Here is a 21,973-nt window from a genome sequence, read left to right on the forward strand (position 1 = left end):
CTCCTTTCATCTCGTCTCCTTGTCTGTGGGTTTTTCCTTTTTCCATTCTATTACAATAGTCCTGAACACTGATAGGTTACAAAATGAAGCATTTTCAGGCAGTACATTAAAGTATCAATTGCCCAGACAGTTATTGGCCTGGGGCATTTTCATGCTTTTTGTGTATATCCAGGAAGTTTGTTTCCCCCTCTTCCCGCAATACCTGTCCACATCTATCAGATCCAGATGCCTATCACAGTGGTATCTAATACCAACCACTAAGAACATACGTTAAGAAAGGTCTATTATGAAAAAGGATGTTTATATAAAGGCTTCAGGACAGCTGGGGGCCATGGTGTAAGTAGCCATATGTCCTCGCTGAACAGCAGGGAAGTTCACCCCTCCAGTTTTAACAATATCTTTGAAAACTGGCTGTGGAACAGATATTGGGCTTGCTGAAGAATGGGGTGGTTTTTATCTTTTAGAAGCTCAATCTATACATATATTTAGGACTGCTTGTGGAAATATGGCATTTTCAAAATGGAGAATGCTCCAATAATAATTTTATGAATAGGATTTTACCATTTGGATTGGCTGTAATAGGGTAACAGCACTGTTTACCGTTCACTGTTCAGTTGCTAAACAAAAGACTGAGGCCAAGATTTTCAAAATGAGTGTGTGGGCCAGATTTCTAACTCCAAATTAAGCCCTGATTGTCAAGAGTTCTCACCAAATAGCAGCACCTATTCCCACTGAACTCAATGGGAGCCACTGGAGGCTCAGTGCTTTTGAAAATAAGGCCACCTAATACCTGCCTAACTATGGATTTGGCATTCTAGTTTAGGTACCAATTTTTGAACATCTTTGCTTGAGTGGTTTATCTGCATTTGCTTACAGTAGGAGTCCTAGAAACAGCAAGATGAGTCAATGAATTGACTTGGGATTTGCACTCGTGTAACTGAGCTCAGACTCTGGCCCAAGAATGGCAAATGCACCACTTAGAAGGAAATGTTCTTGATAACACAATATCATTTGATATACATGTCTGGATTCTTCTCTGGTTTATGCTGGATATAAAACAGGAGTAATTCCAATGAAGTAAGTTATATCCACGTAAAACTGATATAAGAGAATCAGGCACACAATCCTTTTAGCAAGATGAAAAATTCTGTATCATGAAATCATAGAAGATTAGGATTGGAAGAAACCTCAGGAGGTCATCTAGTCCAATCCCCTGCTCAAAGCAGGACCAATCCCCAACTAAATCATCCCAGCCAGGGCTTTGTCAAGCCGGCCCTTTAAAAACCTCTAAGGATGGAGATTCCACCACCTCCCTAGGAAGCCCATTCCAGTGCTTCATCCTCCTCCTAGTGAAATCCTATTTCCTTTATCCTATTTATTCAATTGCACATGAGCAATGCATTGGCACCTAGTGCAGTGAATGTGCAAGAGAGATCATACCGTGGGTATAAAACGAAACTCAAATTGAATAAAAACAAATAGAAATCATACAGCAATTAGTGTTTTAAAAATATTGACTATTACTTAATATTTAAATGTATTTTCAAGCAAGTATACACAAAACTACAATTATTCAATTGATGCAACTCAGTAATTTTTATTGCAACTGGAAGACAATACATCACAGAAACTTTATGGTAGGTTTTGGGAAAGTGTTATTTACAATAATAATTGATGAAATAGTTTGTCTTTGGCAATATGATTACACATCAAGAAAATGTAAAATGCAAGTATGCTTCTAAATCAACACTTTCATATTTCCTAAAGATCGGCTGATTGCACTTGCCTTCGGACTGCTCATTTAGGTAAACACAAATACAACTTAACATCACTGTTTATTCCCCCATCACAGTTCTTATTTCAATATTCATGAAATTGGCAGTTTCATACGCCAAGTACAGAAAAAAAAAAATTGGCTTCTTATTACTGTACTAAATTAACTTATTGGCCAGTTAAGGTCATGTGACCCTTAAGCATTGATATTAAACCTCTTGGTCTTTTGATTGCTTTATCACTTTTTTCTGTAAAACAAAATATTTCAGAAATATTACAGAATCAGAGTATAAAAAAATGTACAAGTTTATAATGCTTTTTCATACACACACAAGTCATTCCCCCAACATTTTACACAATGGCAGTTTTAAGTAGTGAGTGTGAATGATGCAGGCATGGAATTGGTTATCAAATGCAGGTATTACTTTTAATTGTTGTCCCACACACATACTCAGGAAATGTACATTGTTCAATTAACTTAAAAATGCACTAAATTTCAGGCTTATCTGAACTAGAAAAAAATCGGTATTGGGATTTCAGGCCACAGTAATGGAAGGATGGAGTCTAATTTCTAGCTATGATATATTATCCATATTAGCATCTGAATATCCAATATGGAATATCAACTTTAGGTGAAATCCACCCTAGTGTTGAATGCCAGCTCAAGGCCTTTTGCATCACTTAAATCCTTAATCTTGGGCTTAAGTGGTGGGTCTTCAATGCTGGTGGTCTGTTCCAAAGCCCACTGAAGATAACTGAAAAAACACTCCCATTAATTTCAAATTGGCTTTGGATCAGGCCCTGGGCGAATTTCACCCTTTTTACAAAAGGAATAGAAATCCCATGCTATACTCATTGCAAATGTGATACAGTAGAAAAAAACAATTATATATTTTCAGATAAATACTCTTTGTTTCAATGCTAACAGAAAAGAGGAAAGGCTACTCGTTTAGCACAACAACTCAGAAGTGACCTTTGTTAACTCATTTCTGATTTTAAATGTACACCAGCAAAATACAGCACCATAGACACATCAGGTTGAGAATTTTTTTTCTTTTTTTTTTTTGGTCAGTGAAGCTAGTACTTGTTTGCTGAACTGTGGAAGAATTATAAGGTCATATACACTATCAATGATAAAGCAACCCAGCTGACAAGTCTGTGCTTAATTCAAGAATAACCAGTATTAGAAATAAAGTAAAAACAAAAAACCCTAATAAACCACTGTCAATTAATACTTCCGAAAGAAAAAGGGATTAACAGATGATTTCACAACGGTATGCAGATTTATACAGAACACTAAATGTTATGTGTAAATCCTCAGACTCCATCTCAAAATAGAAACACACAAGATGTATACAGTTTGATTTACACATTCTGATTCAAAGGAAAAAGACATAATTACAACTTTGTAACTGCGTTAACTGCAATATAAACCAAACAGAAGTTCAAAGTTTGGCAGATAACTAAGAAGAGGGTTATCACTTAGGTTATATAGCAAAGTGTTGATGTATATTACATAGAGTAGTATAAATAATAAAAAAGTATTATTTAAATTAGATCACAGTGCTGCATTATGTGCATAACAGTGTTTGATATATTACTGGAGGGCTGTGAAAAACAACACTAAAGACTTAACTGGTCAGACTGTCAACACTGATACTCTGTTACAATCAAGAGGATGTATGGTTCAAATGCTCTTTTGCTGGCAAAGTCAAGAAGATAGATAGATATTTTTTAAAAACAACCTTTTCTAAATAAAATAAAATAAAAATATTCTGGGCAGCTGTGACCCAGCTGATTTACTTGCTTAATGAGGTGAATTGCATTTGTATCTGAAATTGTGAATGTGTTTTCCACACTTTTATTATGAACCTAGAGTTCATGGGGTTACATTTTTCAAAACCACAGAGGGCCAGATTTATAAACGTGTGCAGGTGCCTAAAGATGAAGATACCAGGTACCTGCCTAGTGGAATTTTCAAAAGCCCTAAGCAACTAACTCCCATTGATTTCAAAGGCAGTAAAACATCCAGGCATATTTGAAAATCCCACTAGGCAGGTGTTAATATGCACCTTTAGGCACCTAAATACCTTTACAAATTTGGCCCTTAGTGACTTAGGAGCCTCTCTCTCAAACTCAAGAGGTCACTCTTGGCTTAGGTGTTTTTAGAAATTTCACCCATGGCACCATTTGTTAGATGATTTAGGACCAAATTATCTGCTTATGCAAATTGAGATAACTACATTATAGCTCTCTTGAGTCCAAATAAGTAGGGAATTTGGTCCATAGTTTTCAAAGCGAGGCAGTAATTCAGTCAAATGTAGAAGACCAGTGTGTGTGTTTAGGGATTTTCTTCTCCCACTAGTATAAATCAGGAGTAACTCCAAGGACATCAGTCGAATTACACACTAGTATGTAACCCATGGATGAGGAGAATTGGGCTCACAGGCTGATTTTCTAGAGCTAAAGGGGTGTGTGTATCATCTCACCAATCCTGGTTTTAACTCCAGTGATGCCCCTGGAGTTACTCCTGGTTTCAACACTTGTGAGATCACAATCAAGCTTCATTTTTAGGAAGATACATTTGATGAAATAGCAAAGCTGCTCAAGACCTGTGCTTAGCATTTTTAAAAGGCAAAACTTCATCAAAATGATTTTACAAAAGAACATCAAATATTTTGCAGCACACAAGCAATGAATGGTTGATTCCTTTACACCTGCAGACTTTAACAGAATCTATTTGTGGCATTAGCTCTGGCTTACAAATGTTTCTCCCTCCAAAATGAACATTGTAAAATGTAAGGATTTGTTTGTTAATTATAAACCACCCTTAAAAAAATCTTCTCAGGTCTGTAACTTGCCATTGATAGTCTGCTGCCCTAATATCTTTTTCATACCAGCTTTGAGGAATATTAATTTTGAAAGATTTTTTAAAATACTAGAGTGGGGAAAAATAGATGTTTAGAGATTTTAGGAGTTCTTCCTCAAAAATGGCTTTGTCAGAAAAACAGTCTGGCAAATGCTGAAGTCCATAATATGATCCAATTACCAGTTAGTTTTGGCAGGATTTTAAGAATAGTGACAATTGCATTGAGGCGTTGGCAATGTATTTATATTTATTTATTTAGTTAATTCTTGAGAGTATTTATGAACATGCATTGTATTGGCTCTATAATGTTTGGTTACCTAATAGACTGGACAGACCTTAAACAGTCCTTCCAATCCAATGTACAAAGAACACACCTATGTAGATAAATGAATATTTAACTGATGGAACCAAGTCCAATTCCGAAGAAGTTACTGTGCTCAATCAGGCACAAATTGCATGTTTTAAAAGGTGGCTTGCAAGTATTTTTTTTTTTTAAAAAAAACATACCAATCTTTAGTTATGTACTGAATGTCACCAGTTATAAGTATAGGAATTCTGGACAAAATATTTTTTAAACTTACAACAATAGATTGTTTTAATCACATATACTTTATGCCCTTCTTGAATAGTCTACAGGGGGCATTAGTACATAACCAAACTTCTGGTTCCTCTCTTTTAATGGGTCCTGAAAGTATTTTATAAAACACAGCCTATTGACATCTTCCCAGTAGGCCAGCCTAGAAGCTACAAATTGCACCTGCCGATATTTAAATATACCAGCAAGTCCATAAAGGAGTTATTGAAGTCTTACAGAAATAATGTATTTTAAGACAACCTGCCTAATTAGGTATTTATGTACAAGACTGTTTTCTTGGGTGGATAACACTAGTGATAAATACATATTTAATCAAGTAGCCAAATTAGAAAATAGTACTTATGGAACAGATACTTATCTCAGGTTACACTGGTATAAGTCTGGAGTAACTATTCTAGTCAGTAAAGTTACTCTGGAATTAGTTTTCTGACTGAGAGCAGTTTTTGCCCACTAGTATGTCACCATGTAATTTTCTCTGGTGAAGGTGGGGAGTAAGCCATTGCTTCAAATTTACTTGATGCCACTAAATTTTACTCTTAATTGTATTTAATATTAATCAGACTGGTGGGATGGAACAACATATGCACAAGCGTGTATTACAGTGGCTTTTGGGGCAAGTTAATGCATTTTCATTTGCAGTTACTCTTCCCAGAAGACCATGAAACACAAGAGGCCAGATTTTCTGGTGCAGTTGTCGTGTGGCACTATCAGCGGATTCTGGCTGCAGAGCTGGCATATCCGCCAACAGGAGAAGGACCCCAATGCAGTCATGAAAGGACTCTACCCAGAGGAAGCAATATGCACCTCTATGCTGCACTGACCCCTAAGCTATGGGTTTTTGCTTCTCAGGGCTGCTGGTAACCAGTGTACGTGACAGCAGCAGTTGGTAGGGTTCTAACTTACACCTGGGGACCAACCCTGCACCCAGTGGACTCAGATCACCTTGAGTGCAAGGGTTAAACCATCTTTGTCTCCCACCATCTCAATCTACGCTGCTTGAAGTTCTCCCAGACTCATCCAGCCCATGGACTATTATTCAATTCACAATATAATCAGGGTCTTGAGTCCTGATACACACTTAGGCAAATCAGAAGAAAAGAAATAAATTTTGGTGCTGCACCCTTGTGCTGTAGTATGTTTTCTATACAACAGAACACCCATTGAGCATAGCAATATTGACAGACCATAGTAATCCACTGCACAATCCTTTCACTTCCTAAACCAAATGAAAAACCCAAATGCCTCATGGTGCAATTTTTATTTTACTCCACTGGGTAGGCGATCATATCCCTCTATAGCTTCCTGTTCATGGGCTATCCTCCCTCCTCATGTAATTCTGTGGATTAAAACAGCTACACCAAGGATAAATATGGTGGCCTCAAATTTTTAAAGAAGACAGATAATTTTACTTTATGAAATGATGGGGATTTTCAGTCCCTGTAATGTTCCTTTTGCCTCTCAGATTTTCTTAGTGTAGATGATTTCAATGCCAAATTCACAAATTGGGGTGGGAGAGATTGTATTTTCTTCACAGCTTCCCCCCACTTCCAGGGAATTCCAATCTAATTATCAACATTTTCAGGAGAGTAGCACAACTATACCTGAATCGCTTCCTCTAACCCTGTGCTATATCTCTGATCACCATCAATAAGGCTCTTTACTAACTTCATTTCTTTTCATGGCAAATTAGCAAAGCTATTCACTGACATACCTATCCCTGAACCAAATCCGAATTATTTTCCTCAATTAAGCTCCCATTATTCTCTTGATTCTATCATACACACTCACTACTAAATTTGCCCTCAAATTATTGCATCATGTTACACATGTACAGGCAGAGAAAGGACATACTTTTTTTTTTTTTTTTAAACAGAAGTAGGGAGAGGGGGCTGAATGTGCAGACAAGGCAGTATAATTCAACCATCCAAGCCCTACCAGAGTGTGAAGATATTTTTAATATTGCAGAGTAAGTTCCCCAACAGTCAGTGTTTGTCCCTGAAGAAGGTTAAACCTTAAACACCTGCTTCAAAAAAACAAAACAAAAAACAAACAAAAAAACAAAACAAAAATAAAACAGACTCTAAGCCTAAGGGCTTAAAAATTAGAGGCATAGCCTTTTTCTCTATTTTCTATATTTATATGAAAATAATTCATGCTTCATGCTAAATACATTATTTACCTTACAAGAACTTTGTTATCTTTGAATAAAAAAAAAAGTTGTTGTTGTTTTTAATTTCCCCTCCCCCAAATCCATGCAATGTGGATCAGAATTTTCTGCTGGCTACGCTGGTTGGATCTGGAAATCTGATGTTTTTGCACAGATGAATCCTGACTGACATTAACTGCATACTCAATTTTGAGGGCAGTATAGGAGCTCTTTGTTGTACGCTATTTTCTTGTCCATTAATATGCTTTTTTTGTTTCTGGTTTTTTGTTTTAAATACAGCATAATACTAATGGCAGGTTTTGTAGCATTTTTTCCCCAGTTAGACCAAATATTTTTGATCCACAGAAAAATATTCTGATTTACTTATTTCCGTAATATCTACTGTAATTTCTTAGACTTGATTGCTTTTCACTCAGGCAGTTTAGAAGACATAGCTTGTTTTCCATATTATTATTATAATTATTATTATTTTTTGCACGCAGTGCCAATCTTCAGGCTTATGGCTTTTTGAACATTCTTTTAATTTAATATAGAAGACAGAATTCAATGATTAACAATACCATTAACAATTCCCTCTCCCCCCCCAACCATTTCTTCTCATTATTTCACTGAAACCCGTTGCATACATAGTTCAAATTTTCCACAACTTAAAGTTATCAGTCTTCACATTATGAGCCACATATAGTACAGGGAGCACTAATAATGCATTACTGTATGCGCAATTGCCTCCAGTGGCTGTCCAAAGACTTCTATGGCACAACTGTATCCAACTGCCACTGGTTCTTGGTTTGGTGTTGAGGACTCCATGCCTCCTCCAAATCTCTTTATTAACATTCACTTATAAACCCAATTGTAAGGCCATTTTTTTTTAACCTAAGGGCCAGGCCTGAATGATTACTGAATTATGCACATTTCTTCTAGGTATCAGAGGGATTTCCAAGGGCCGAATTGTACTCCCGTCACAATAATGTTGTCACTGCGTATTCAACCATGCATTTCTGACAAGCTGGAGAAAGCAATGGTGATTTTGGCTTTTTTACTTTGTGTCTTCAGGTAATGAAAAGCTTTTGTAAATTAGCTGAGTGTCAGAATGAGTTCTATGGCTTCAATCTCCTTTAAAAATAAAAATCTTAAGGGTCCAAAAAAAGAAAAAAACAAAAAACAAAAACAAAACAAAAAATGCTGATATTGCCACAAATCATTAGAATTCACCTGACGTGCTGAAACAAAATTTTGTAAGTTCAAACAAATCAATGATTTGTTCTAATTTTTTGTGGTTTCCTTTTGCTCTTTCTGCCCCTTTGCCGTCCGATTGGTGATGTTATTCAAACAGGAGCGAATTCCCGCTAAATGCAGGAGTGATCCAGCTGCTTCTTTCATCTCCTCATCGTCACTCTCTGGGGGCTTTTCCGTACGTCTCTTTTTAAGAGGCAGTGTGTCACTTGGTACTTTTTTCGCCTTCAGTAAATGTTGCCTTTTCTTGTGCTGGGATGCATACCCACTGTCAGCTAAAGAGTCCTTGGTCTCCTTTCGGTTTTGCTTTTTGTCCTCCTCTTCTGTTTCACTATGGCTCTCGTGGCTCTGGAAGCTAACTTCACTCCCTTCGCTGCTGTCTTGGCTGCCTTTAGTAGCAAATTCATAATGGTCATCAGCAGAGGAAGAGGAAACAGAGTCACTAGCAGGTGAAGTGCTCCTGTGGTTGGAAGATTTGGCACTGCTATAGTTGTGATCCTCCTTTGGGTCCCCACTAACGACTGGAGAGCCACACGACTGTTCACTTTCTGTCCTCATCCGGCAGTTTGCTAGTCCATTCCTGTTAAAATGAAATGAAATATCCTTAGAAACCATGTACACATAATGCTGCTCTAAGGTGAAATGCAACAATCATGGAGTCAATGGACAGATAACTGATCAATATGGCTACCAAAAGTAATGATCATTCTATGCCTGATCCAAAGCCCCATTAACTCAATCAGTGGGAGCTTTTCTATCAAATTCAATCATCTTTGTATTGGGCCTCATACATAAAATACAACAATTCAAAACAGACTGACAGGAGTGAGTGGTACAGTCACAAAAATTGACATTCCGACAGTTCATATTTATCCTTCATCAATAAAACTATCTAATTTATGTTTATAAACAAACAAACAAAATCACACCACTGTTTTTCAAACAGATAGAAATGACAGTTCGGTGATCTGGAAATTTAACTCCTCCTTTCCTTTATATATTAGTACTACCAAAGGCTGGAATCAGAAACTTGCTAGCAAGTTTGGAGACAGATGTGTGTTGGTTTTCCCCAGCTATGTGATTCTGACAGTAGAGAACGCCTTGTTCTGTCAATAAGTTAAACTGCTGTGGCTTCTGACTAGGCACTGTGGCACAGTGAGCAGAGATGTACAATAACCAGGTGCCATTTCACTGTCACTTTTTGGACCATAAACACATTAAGAAAGAGAATCAACATTTATTCTGACTATATCAAAAGAAGAGGGGCATCCTCAGCACTGTCAATCTTAATATCTATTGACATAAGTGATCGACAAAATATTTTAAGAACAGTAATGAGAAGAAAAAGAAGAAGAAAAAACTCTGCTTGTGTGCTACAAGGCACCATTTTGGATAATGTCTTCCTTCCTATATATCTGTACAGTACTTAGCACAGTGGGACCCCAATTCTGATTGAGGCCTTTGGGTGCTACTTCAGTATGAAAAACGTATAACCACTAGAGCCCGTTTGCACACCAGTGAAGTCAATGGCAGTTCTGCTGTTGATTTACATGGGAAAAGAACGTGTCCCCCATTCAGCAAGTCTGTTAAAGCAGGGCTTAATCCTGCACAGTGCCCTCAACTTCCACTAAGCAAAATGGGGGAGGACGATGCTCGGGACTCATTCTACAGGCTCCTAATTACTAACGAGAAAAATACTAGTCTGTTTTCAGTATCACTTGATAAACTGCTTTTAAAATCAAGTCTTGCCACCTTCACATAATTCAATGTTGCCAGTCTTTCAAGCCAACGCTGGATAAGTGACTTCATAGGAGTGTCCTGAATGTAAAGGTTTCTCAAAAGGAATGTTAAGAGGAATAGCACCCTGCCAAATCAGACAAACTGTTCCCCTCTCCATTTCAAGTAAATTATGAGGAAGTGGTTCAGGTTTCCAGGGAATGGACTTGCCTTCTGGAACTTGTTTCTTTACAGAAAACAGGACAGTGTTATCCATTTCCCAAGAGTATGGGACGAGCTGTGCATAAAGTCACAGTTTTCATATATCTAACAGAACAAACAACGGCTAGAAATGAAAGAAAACTTTTGTCTAAGATCTATCTTATTCTGTTGAAGTAGGAAATAGAGTTTCAAGTCCAACACCACCACAATGCTGGAAGATGGCTAATTAGTCATTCTAAATTTTCTAGTTAGACTATTTTGGGGAAAAAATGTAAATACAAGGTCTAGTTATCAGCAAATAAAGTCTCTCACCAGCCTCTCTTGCTCAATAAAATTAAATTTTTCCTAGATTTTAGGAGTAGGTTTATGATCCATGAATTATATACAGGACTCAGCAGGAAGAGACAAAGCTACTTCAATTATTAATAACTAAATGCAGCGTCATTCATGATTGTGCAGCAAGCCAGCTGCATTTACTTTGAGATGGTTTGCCACTGCAGGGGTTGTCGTTAGAGGATGCCAAATGCTTAAAGGAAGAAATCATCCATACTAAAGTAGTTGTAAGGTGAATTTATAACCAACTCCTTAAAATCATTCATTAAAAAGGAAGCATGGGATACATTTTAAATGACAAATTCTTCACTTTTAAGCTAAATTTACATGTAAAGATCATCAAAATTATCATAAATTAGCATAAAATTAAAGTTACATGATTTTACAAGGCAGCTAATAGTCTGAGCAATGTGGCTCAATAAACATTGCATGCTACTAATCTTCAGCATAAATTCAGCGACAAATTCTTGCTCCAAGGAAACAAACACTGGACACAATAGGTGGGAAATCAAACAGTATATTTATTAACTAGATGGTAGGTAAACAAGGTTTTTAATGGACCTTCCTATTATTAAATCTGGGCATAGTTTGTTTTGAATGACCATTAAATAAAAAAGCAACAACTCCACAGAAAAGAGCAGCAACGTTTCCCTAAAAACTGCTGATTTGCCCCTTGAGTGCACTGAGCAGACTCTGGTGTTTCTTCTGACACAGATGGGCTACAATTTGGAGTAAAGACGCAATGACTTTGCAAACGGATTGGAATTTTGAGTAAGTATAAAAAAATGCTACGTAGTCTAGGATTATAGAGGGAAGGTAAACTACTATGAAGAGATAAGTTCCCATTGGTAACCGAATGACCACAAAAAATGGAAAGAAGGAAAAGAAAAAGAAGGTGGTCCACAGAAAGGTGCAAGAAAGAAAAAGTATTAGAGAAATGGGAAGAAAGGAGGGAATAGACCAAGGATCTCAGAATGGAAAGCATAAGGGATAGGGCTGATCAGGAAATGAATAACATTTGCTACAGAAAATATTTTCTGTTCTTCATTAATATTTTGAAATTTTCAAAGTTTTCCAACCAGTCCTGCTTAAGAAAATAAAAGAGAGAGATAGCAGGTCAAGGAGACAATTGGCAAGGATACTAGCAGAAATGAAAATGAGTGAAACAGATGGAATGTTTTAGGATCTTCAAGAAGATCAGATATTATGTATCCAAAAGTAAACAAATGATTTTTACCTTAAAGCAATAGCTCAAATACACGAGATGTGAAGACTTCCCTATACTTGATGTTAGCAGTTTAATATAATGAGTGGAATTAAAATAATATCTAATCCATTTCCATTGAATATACACTTCTGAGGCACTTCCAAGACCTAATTCTTTGTATTACTGTTATGGAGTCATACATTTGCTAAGAAAACAAATAGTGTAATACTGGGTGTGAGCCAAAGCACCTCTGTATTCACACCCTACACCATATTATAATAATATTTGTACACAATATGCCTTGTGAGGTATCATTTGAAAACTAATAACTCGCTGGTCAATAATATCATGGTGAAATGTATATAGCAGCATTATATGTAAAGTTATTTATTCCCCCGTATGATGTTATTAACACGTGTTCAAAACCAGATAGCCCTGCCTAGGCAAAAGTCGTTATACAAGTCTCTCCTAAACAAAGACACGTGTGTTTACCTCAATTTACATATAAATAGTAAACAGGATCTTCAAGACAGCAGGGGGAGTAGATGGCAGGAAACACAACAATTTGCATTTCAGCAAACAAAAGTGTGTGTGTGGTGGGGAAGAGCATGGAGCCTCCTTCACCGGCAGTCTACATATCACCTTCCTCACAACTTGAAATAACTTTATTTTTATTTTTCTTTCAGAAGAATCCATTTCAGAGGTTCGATGGACTATAAAAAGAAAGGGGCAGAAAACCCCAAGTGATCTCTTTCACCTAAAATGATCAAGGCACCAGCACCTCTGGGCCTCTGGAAGAGATCCTGAACAAGCAGAGGGTCACCATTTTGCTGGAAGACTGTGGGTGAGAAAGGCTATCTTGAACAAAGCCTCAAACCAAATCTTTCTAGATTAAGACTTTTAGATGTGAGTTTTCACTTTTATTTGCTTTTAACCATTCCTAACTTTATCTCTCATACTTGAACTCAAAATCCCATCCTCTTTCGTTAATAAACTTGTTTTACTATTAATCTAAGCCAACACTGCTGTGTTTGTACTAAAGTGAATGTCAGCTCCAGTTGATGTGGCAAACTGGTGCGTTTTCTCTCTTTAAAAGGAGCAAATAAACCATATTATTTTACTGAACTGTCCAGAGAGGGCAGGACATTGCAGAGCACATGGTTTTGGGAAAATTTGGGACTGGGAGCGTGTTGGAGTCTGCTGGAAACCAGAGTGGGGCAGTAGACAGGTTGCTGGGGTCAGAGATGCTGAACCAGGACTGACTAACATGCAGACACTCAGGTGTGACCTGCATGCTGGTAGACTGGTTGTAAGCAGCCTAGGTTGGGCGATTCAACAGCAAGGCATCATAAGGAACCCAAGATTTCAGAGCAGTGGTGACACAATCCCTCACTGGTCTTGACTGCTCCCCTCCCCGCCCCCACTGAGTGCATTTCTGTTCAAGACTTAAATAATAACACCTGTCAGTCATTCAGTGTTTATAAATGCCAGGAAAATAGTGTTGTGTGCCTGGGCCTATTCAATCAAAAAACAAGACACATACACAATCTCCATATATACATTCTTTGTATCAGAAGGCCTCTAAACACAACCCACTCTACCATTGAAGCATTAACAAAACAAAACAAAAAAACCCACCACATTTTGCCTAATGTGCTTTTTTCAAAAGGGGAGATTAGACAGATATTTAACAATGCTAAACTCATCATCACAGTGATGAAAAATACTACTAAAAATCAATGCCCCACATTTTTAAAATTACCCAGAAGTTCATCCAGATTTTCTAGTAACTGGCACTTTTCAAGTTGTTTCATGCCAAATCTCTAGCTTGTAGCACAGACCACTGGGAAGTGCTTGGTTGCTTTTCATCCTTCTGGCACTGAAATATTTTGTTCTTCTGACGGACCTTAACTAGATTTGAAAACACTTAAGATTTATAAATCCATAGCTACAGTGTAAAGATTTTTTTTTTTAAAGAAAAAATAATTAAAATTGACTAGACCATAGTCAGAGCACATGGGGTGTTGCCAGAAATAGGGATGGCCATTTTAACGTCTGATTCCATTCTCATTGAAAATCAATAAAAGGTTTGTTACTGATACAATGGGACCAGGATGGAGTCTACAGTGGGTGGATCTCCTCTCTGCAAGTCAGTAATGAAATTATTTCCCCAGCATGGTGTTAGTGGGTCCCACCTATCAGGGGGTCATCTTCTAGAAGAGACAAAACTGAAATCGAAACCATTGAAGGCCATTAAAGATCTCAAGGTGCTTTTTTTTTTGGCAAGCATACAAGGTGTTTGCTCAAGCATCCTGGCCAAATTCCAATAGTGGTAAATAGATTTTGCCTATTTGAATTCCTCTAGTGATTTCTACTGGATATGGTATTATTCACGTCCTGTCCTTAACTGTTGGTTTCAGAGTAGCAGCCGTGTTAGTCTGTATCCGCAAAAAGAAGAACAGGAGCACTTCTGTAGTGGGCTGTAGTCCATGAAAGCTTATGCTCTAATAAATTTGTTAGTCTCTAAGGTGCCACAAGTACTCCTGTTCTTCTTAACTGCTGGGTAGTTCTGCTTCTAAACACCAGCTACATTCCACCCCTCAGATGGCTGCATTTTACTGGTGGCTGAAGTGAACTCTGTATATAGTTGGAATATCAGTTTAATTGTTTTTGGATTCTTCTGAATGAAACACGTTATGCACTTGTAAGTGGGAGTTTTAGAATCTCAGAGAGTATCCCACTTAAATGAATGAGAGAAACCAGGGCATGTCAATTTTTCTTCTGGACATTGGAAGTTTCCAGGTTTGCTATAAACCATATAATAAACAACACTGCAAGAAAGTCACAGGTTACTTTCCAGGTTGGTGGAATTGTCATTTAGATAGCACTGTACAGGACAACAAGAAAGCAAATTAAAAATAAGTAGGGCTCACTTCTATGATGACTGATCTGACCCTATCCATAGAGCCTTGCGCAGATACAAAACGGTGCATCCGCATCCGATCCGCAAAAATGTTCTGTAGATACTCACAGATTTGCAGGGGTCTATCTATCCAGAAGTTACTGAATAGAAGTCAACACTGGTAAGTCAGTTACACTATTGACAAACTCTCACAGGGAGATTTTACATCATAACAACAAACATGCAAAGGACTACGGCAAATATGAATCATGTAATGATCCATTAACAAACATAAGAATGGCCATACTGGGTCAGACCAATGGTCCATCTAGCCCAGTATCTGGTCTTCCATCAGTGGCCAATGCCAAGTGTTTCAGAGGGAATGAACAGAACAGGTAATCATCAAGTGATCCATCCCCTGTCACCCATTCCCAGCTTCTGGCAAACAGAGGCTAGGGACACTTCACAGCATGGTTTTTCATCCCTGCCCATCCTGGTTAAGAGCCATTGATAGACCTATCCTCGATGACCTTACCTAGTTCTTTTTTGAACCCTGTTATATTCTTGGTCTTCACAACATCCTCTAGCAATGTGTTCCACAAATTGACTGTGCATTGTGAGAAGAAATACTTCCTTTATTTGTTTTAAACCTGCTGCTTATTAATTTCATTGGGTGACCCTTAGTTCTTGTATTATGAGGAGTAAATAACACTTCCTTATTTATTTTCTCCACACCAATCATGATTTTATAGACCTCTATCATATCCTTCCTTAGTCGTCTCTTTACCAAGATGAAAAGTCCCAGTCTGATTAATCTCTCCTCATATGGAAGCTGTTCCATACCCCATATCATTTTTGTTGCCCTTTTCTGTACCTTTTCCTATTCCAATATATATTTTTTGAGATTGGGTGACCAGATCTGCATGCAGTATTCAAGATGTGGGCATACCATGGATTTATATAGAGGCAATATGATATTTTGTGTCTTATTATCTGTCCTTCTAATGGTTCCTAACATTGTTAGTGACTGCCGCTGCACATTGAGTGGATGTTTTCAGAGAACTATCCAGGATGATTCTAAGATCTCTTTCTTGAGTGGTAACAGCTAATTTAGACCGCATCATTTTCTATGTATTGTTGGGATGTTTTCTCATGTGCATTACTTTGCATTTATCAACATTGAATTTCATCTGCCATTTTGTTGCTCAGTCACCCAGTTTTTTGAGATCCCTTTGTAACTCTTTGCAGTCTGCTTTGGACTTAACCATCTTGAGTAGTTTTGTATCATCTGCAAATTTTGCCACCTCACTGCTTATTCATTTTTTCCAGATCATTTATAAATATGTTGAATAGGACTTGTCCCAACACAGACCCCTGGGACACACCACTATTTACCTTTCTCTATTGTGAAAACTTACCATTTATTCCTACCCTTTGTTTTCTATCTTTTAACCAGTTACTGATCCAGAGAGGACCTTCCCTCTTATCCCATGACAGCTTACTTTGATAAGAGCCTTTGGTGACGGACCTTGTCAAAGGCTTTATGAAAATCTAAATTGTCCTCACAAAAAGAATGCTTTATCTGTATCAATATCAGATTTAGAGTTAAAACAAATGTGGTCCTTTTTACTTTGGAGAAGGAGGCAAGTTAAACTCAGCCGTCAAATATTTTCGTAAAAGGAACACCTCCTTCAGCTCCACAAAATAACTCACCATGCATAATATAGCAGGAAATGCCCCTGCAGTGCAACCTGGATTCTTTTTTAGAACAGATTGTTCTAGTAATAAACAATAAAATTAAGAACATCTATATGGAAATACATTCCAAGTCCTTTACACAGACAACCTACATGATGGTCTGGGTTCATAACTCTGCTTATGTCTTGGTACCTATGCTGCATACTAAGTTTATTTCTGTTTATTTAGTTATTATTGCTTGAATGACTGATTCAGAAAGGCAAATAAATAAATATACAAATAAGACAAACCAGCATGTGAAACAGAGACACCATTCCTAACTGCTATGTTTGACTTCACAGGCAAACTAGGTTTGGGCTCTAAGGTCCTTTTGGTTGTTCAGATAATCTTCATCATGTGAACCAGGCCTAACTGATACAGCAAAGTTTGCCTGAGTCTGCAAGCAGCCTGAAACAAGAGCTCTTATTCACATCAGTGGGGTTTTAACTCATAACAGTTAAATGAAAGCTGCTGACTTTCCTACCTGCTGCAAGCCGTCTACGCACACTCCATAGGGTCAAAACTTGACCCTATCCTGGTGTTCGATTGTATTAACAAACAAATAAAGAGAAAGACAGCAAATACAGTTCAAGCTACTTCCCCATGATTGACTGCTCCTCAGGTTACCAGTTCAAGGCTGCTCATCCCAAGTCCTTTAGGTCCTCTCCACCTTAGACCCACAATCCCCCTGTGTTAGGGCAACCCAGCTCTGAAGCCTGCTTCATTCCCTCCAGGCTTGATATTCCTGACTGCTGCTGTAGGATGGTTTCAGTCCCTCTCTTCAGAGCAAACCTTTAACCCTTTTTGCCCTACTGCTGGGTTATCTACCCCATTACTTAGCCATTCCACCGCTGACCATTTTATCTGGAGCACCACGTTTAGATGATTATCTATTGTTGTTGGAAGTAGTGGCAGAAACTGGGAAGAGGTTTCTGTTAAGAGACTGAGGTAGGCAATGAAGTAATCAAACCACTATCTCCCCACCTCTTCCTCTACCCAATCTGGGAAGGTAAAGAAAAGATGCATTCCCTTCCCAGAACAAAAAGCCTCCTCAGTTGCCCTCTACATACCAAAATCCACAGCCTCCCCACATCTTCCTGGATGACCTAGGCCCCAATTGTCCCTTACCCAACAGCCCAAACCTCCAGCTTCCCCTAATAACTTCTACAGCACACAAAAATCTGCAGCACATTGAACATTTTGGGGCAGAGTATAATAAAATGAATTTTGTATGTAATTACACAAACACCACAAGGGAGACTGTACTGACTGTAACGGTCAGGAGACAATGCTGCATAATTCCAGGGTCTCTTCCACATAATGGGCCAGAACTCCAGCCAAGATAAACTAACATAGCTCCATTTGACTTCAGAGATGCCAATTTACACCAGTTAAGGATTTAACCCAATACATCTGGTCTTAACCCAATACATCCAATACTTAGGCCATGGAGCCGTGCCCAAATGCAACTGACGCATCAAAAGGGAACTAATGCAATAATTTTTTTAAATACGAACAATTACAGAATGAAGACAGCTCCTTGGGAACTTTAGCTACTGCAGAATGCAGCAGATGTCTACTTAGTGGAGAGAGGCAGCGCGTGTGCATCACACCCACATTCCATGCTCTGCTCTTCTTTCCCATCACCTTCCACGTGCCATTCTAGGCATTGGCTGTACCCAGTAAAGATTTACAGCTGTACAATAGGAATAATGATACTGATCTCCTTTGTAAAGCACTCCCATATCTACTGAGGAAATGCACTACACCTCTACCCCGATATAACACAAATTTGGATATAACACGGTAAAGCAGTGCTCCGGGGGGGGGGGGGGGGGGGCGGGGGAGGGGAAGCGGCGCACTCCAGCAGATCAAAGCAAGTTCGATATAACGCGGTTTCACCTATAACGCGGTAAGATTTTTTTGCTCCCGAGGACAGCGTTATATCGGGCTAGAGGTGTATGTAAGAGCTAGTATGATGATGAGGGACCTAATTACCTAGAATAGAACATCTCTCCCTATACATTATCTTGACTGAGGAGGTGCTTCTACTAACAGGCCCTAAAATGTGCTCTCATGAGGATTTTAGGCTGGACATTTCAATGGAAGGGGGTGGGGGTGTATGTGTCCCAGACTACAGGACTTGCTTCTTCAGGTAGTCAGAGGTTAATCCATCAGTCAAGCCATTGCCTAAGGTGTGACTTGATTTTTCTGTTTACAAAGACATTAAATGAAAGTATGTGCCTGGAGGCCAGAATGTCACTGTGCTTGTTTTTTAAGTGTGCTCAGATGATGCCACAGTGCTGGGGTACACTAAAATTGAATAATACAATGGTTTCCATATTGGAGACATTTTAAAACATCCTACATTCTGAGCAGCATTGGTATCATATTTCACCCAGCTATTTTCTGCTGGCTCCTTGACTTGTCAGCCACAACGTGGAAAATAGTGGTGGCAAACAAGCTAAAAGTGGTGTGAATAAAGTAAATAAGAACTACTGTCAAAACACATCCAGCTACATTCTGTTGTGGAGATTTAGCAACAGACGATGATTCATAAACTAAAATAGCATAGGATGCTTTTTTCCATTTACAGATCAGTCTGGAACAAAAGATCTATTTATGAGATTTAAACCAAATGCACTACAACATAATGACTGTCTCCTCAATGGCTAATCTTTATTCATGTAAAGTGGTGGATTTGTCTTGATTTCAATATTTTTCAATAGGGTATTTTATTCAAACAATTCTATTGAGTCGCACCTTATTTTGTATACAAAAGGTGAAGTGATTATGTGAGATCGTTTCCTAATTTGTTCTTCCTGCAGAGAAAAGTAAGCAAGTAGATGGTAGATTGTGTAGAACTGGGAAACACTGCAACCCATTCACTTCCCACATTAAAAAGCCACAGTTCAGTAAATTGCTCAATTGGATGGAATTGGTGCGAGGTAATACATCAGAAGCCAAAGTGATTTCAACGTGTTAGGTCAATGCTTAGTTAGGTTTTGTCCTCTTCCACAGAAAGGATCTTGAATAATCAATTATCCAGCTGCAATTGCAATGGCAACACAAACCTTAACTTTTTGTGACTATAACCTGATGCTAATGGCTGCCCAAACAACAGGGTAATTTGCTGAAAGTCTTACCTCCTTGTGATCAACCCATGCTATCAAATATTTGCTTAGCTGTATCCTTCAGCCAGCCAAAGTATGTCACGGATAAGTCTAAACTGTTTAGATCTACAAACTTAAGTGCAGACAGAGAAATAATACAAAGGGATCTACAGTAGTTAGGTTGTAGAAAGGAAATAACAAAACAAAAGTCAACCAGGAAGGAAAAACCTGAAAACTGTCATGCCAAGAGAGATCATGTGGCGACCATAGCCAGATATATGCTATGACTGCACAGACATCGATAGCACGTGTGTCATTTGATATGGCAGCAAAGAAAGATAATGCAGTTTTGGACTGAATAACCAAAGCCTGGGCAGGTAATAGCCACTCTCTAAAAGGTAGCTGTCATACTGAACCTGTAGTGGGGTATTTGATATTAAATTAAATTAAATTAAATTAATGGAGATATCCTATCTCCTAGAACTGGAAGGGACCTTGAAAGGTCATCAAGTCCAGCCCCCTGCCTTCACTAGCAGGACCAAGTACTGATTTTGCCCCAGATCCCTAAGTGGCCCCCTCAAGGATTGAACTCACAACCTTGGGTTTAGCAGGCCAATGCTCAAACCACTGAGCTATCCCTCCCCCATATTGGGCACGTCAACACCAAAAAGGCATCGACAGATTAGCCCATGTGGATACAAAAGGTGCACAAGTTACGGGGTGAAAGAACATCCTTGAAACCATGAACATTCCCCTCAGGCTTTTCTGTGCTTTACAGATCCTTCATGAAGGCTCATCTCTTCCACAAAGGATGGGGTGATCTCCGTCATGTCAGATAGACAAGCCATTGGTTCTTTTTGGTACTTCAATAAAGTATCTTCAGGTCCCCCTCCCCTCCTTTTTTTTTTTTTTTTTTTTTTTTTTAAAGTCTCTGATCCTAATTAGCTCTCACAGTGCTGAACAGATTTGATGTAAAAGAGAAATACAAAATCTGCATCTGTGAATAATCCAGACTATCTTAAAACAAAAGGATTAAATACATATACTGGAATTTAGGGACACGTATCATACTTTCTCATGATGCAAATCATAGTTGTGTTGAGATCAAGCTATTACAAACAAATGGCATTTCCTCACTTTTCAGGATAACTAAATAGGCAACAGAACCTATAGCCATTGGGGCAGCCAGGAAGAACCACACATCATTTAAGAGCCAACAGAAGCACATAATTTTAGACCTCTACTCCATATCATTGTGTAGAATCTGTAGCTATTCTAGGCTCTTAGAATACTGGTGTCATTTTCTTAAGATAGAATTTCATAGAGTCTAAGACCAAATCATGATTCTATGATCACCCAGTTTAACCTCCTGTTTAACAGACTATAGGACATTTCTGAATTAAGTCCTATTTAAACTAAAGCATATATTTTAGAAAAAAAAACATCCAATCTTGACTTAAAAATTGCCAGTGACAGAAAATCAACCGCTGCAACAATTTAGCAAGGATTGTGATGAATTCCCTCCATGATTAAAAAACTGTGCTTTATTTCCACTCTAAATTTGTCTAGTTTCAACTTTTTATACCTTTGTCTGCTAGACTGAAGCTCCCGTTATCAATACAGTAAAAGCTGTATTATCCGGGACTTTACCAACTGTAAAGCTCTAGAAACTGGCATTTCTGATATCTCCATTAAAAATCCGGTTGGGGCAGGGCCGGCGGGCTCCCTACCTGGCTCTGAGTGGCTCCCTAGAAACTGCAACATGTCCCTGCTGCTCCTAGGCGATGGAACTGCCATGGGGGCTCTGTGCTCTGCCCCCGCCCCAAGCGCTGGCTCTGCAGCTCCCATTGACTGGGAACCGCAGCCAATGGGAGCTCCCAGGGTGGCGCCTGCATGCGGAGGCAGTGTGCAGAACCGCCTGGCTGCGCCTCCGCCTAGGAGCAGCACAGATATGTAGTTGCTTCTGGGGATCCGCCTGAGGTGAGCGCTGCCCGGATCCGGCACCCCGAAACCCCTCCCATGCCCCACCCTTGCCAAGCCCCCTCCCACGCCCAAACTCTTTATTCTTCATTACCATTCAACAGGGTAAAGACACTATTCCACCTG

The 21,973-nt window shown here is 38.7% G+C and overlaps 1 protein-coding gene across 8 annotated transcripts in view; it reads right to left on the reverse strand.

The window, feature by feature from the left end:
* Window positions 1–1,581: 1,581 nt before the first annotated feature.
* FOXN3 (forkhead box N3) overlaps window positions 1,582–21,973 on the reverse strand; it is a 301,624-nt gene continuing 281,232 nt past the window's right edge. For all 8 annotated transcript variants that reach the window (XM_054025439.1, XM_054025442.1, XM_054025440.1 and 5 more), the window contains one exon: window positions 1,582–9,217. In XM_054025439.1, coding sequence (XP_053881414.1) covers window positions 8,668–9,217 — 550 coding nt within the window. In that variant the 3' untranslated portion in view covers window positions 1,582–8,667. The remainder of the gene's footprint in view (window positions 9,218–21,973) is intronic.

Source organism: Malaclemys terrapin, chromosome 4 (assembly GCF_027887155.1).
Source record: "Malaclemys terrapin pileata isolate rMalTer1 chromosome 4, rMalTer1.hap1, whole genome shotgun sequence".
In the NCBI taxonomy this organism is placed as follows: domain Eukaryota; kingdom Metazoa; phylum Chordata; order Testudines; family Emydidae; genus Malaclemys; species Malaclemys terrapin.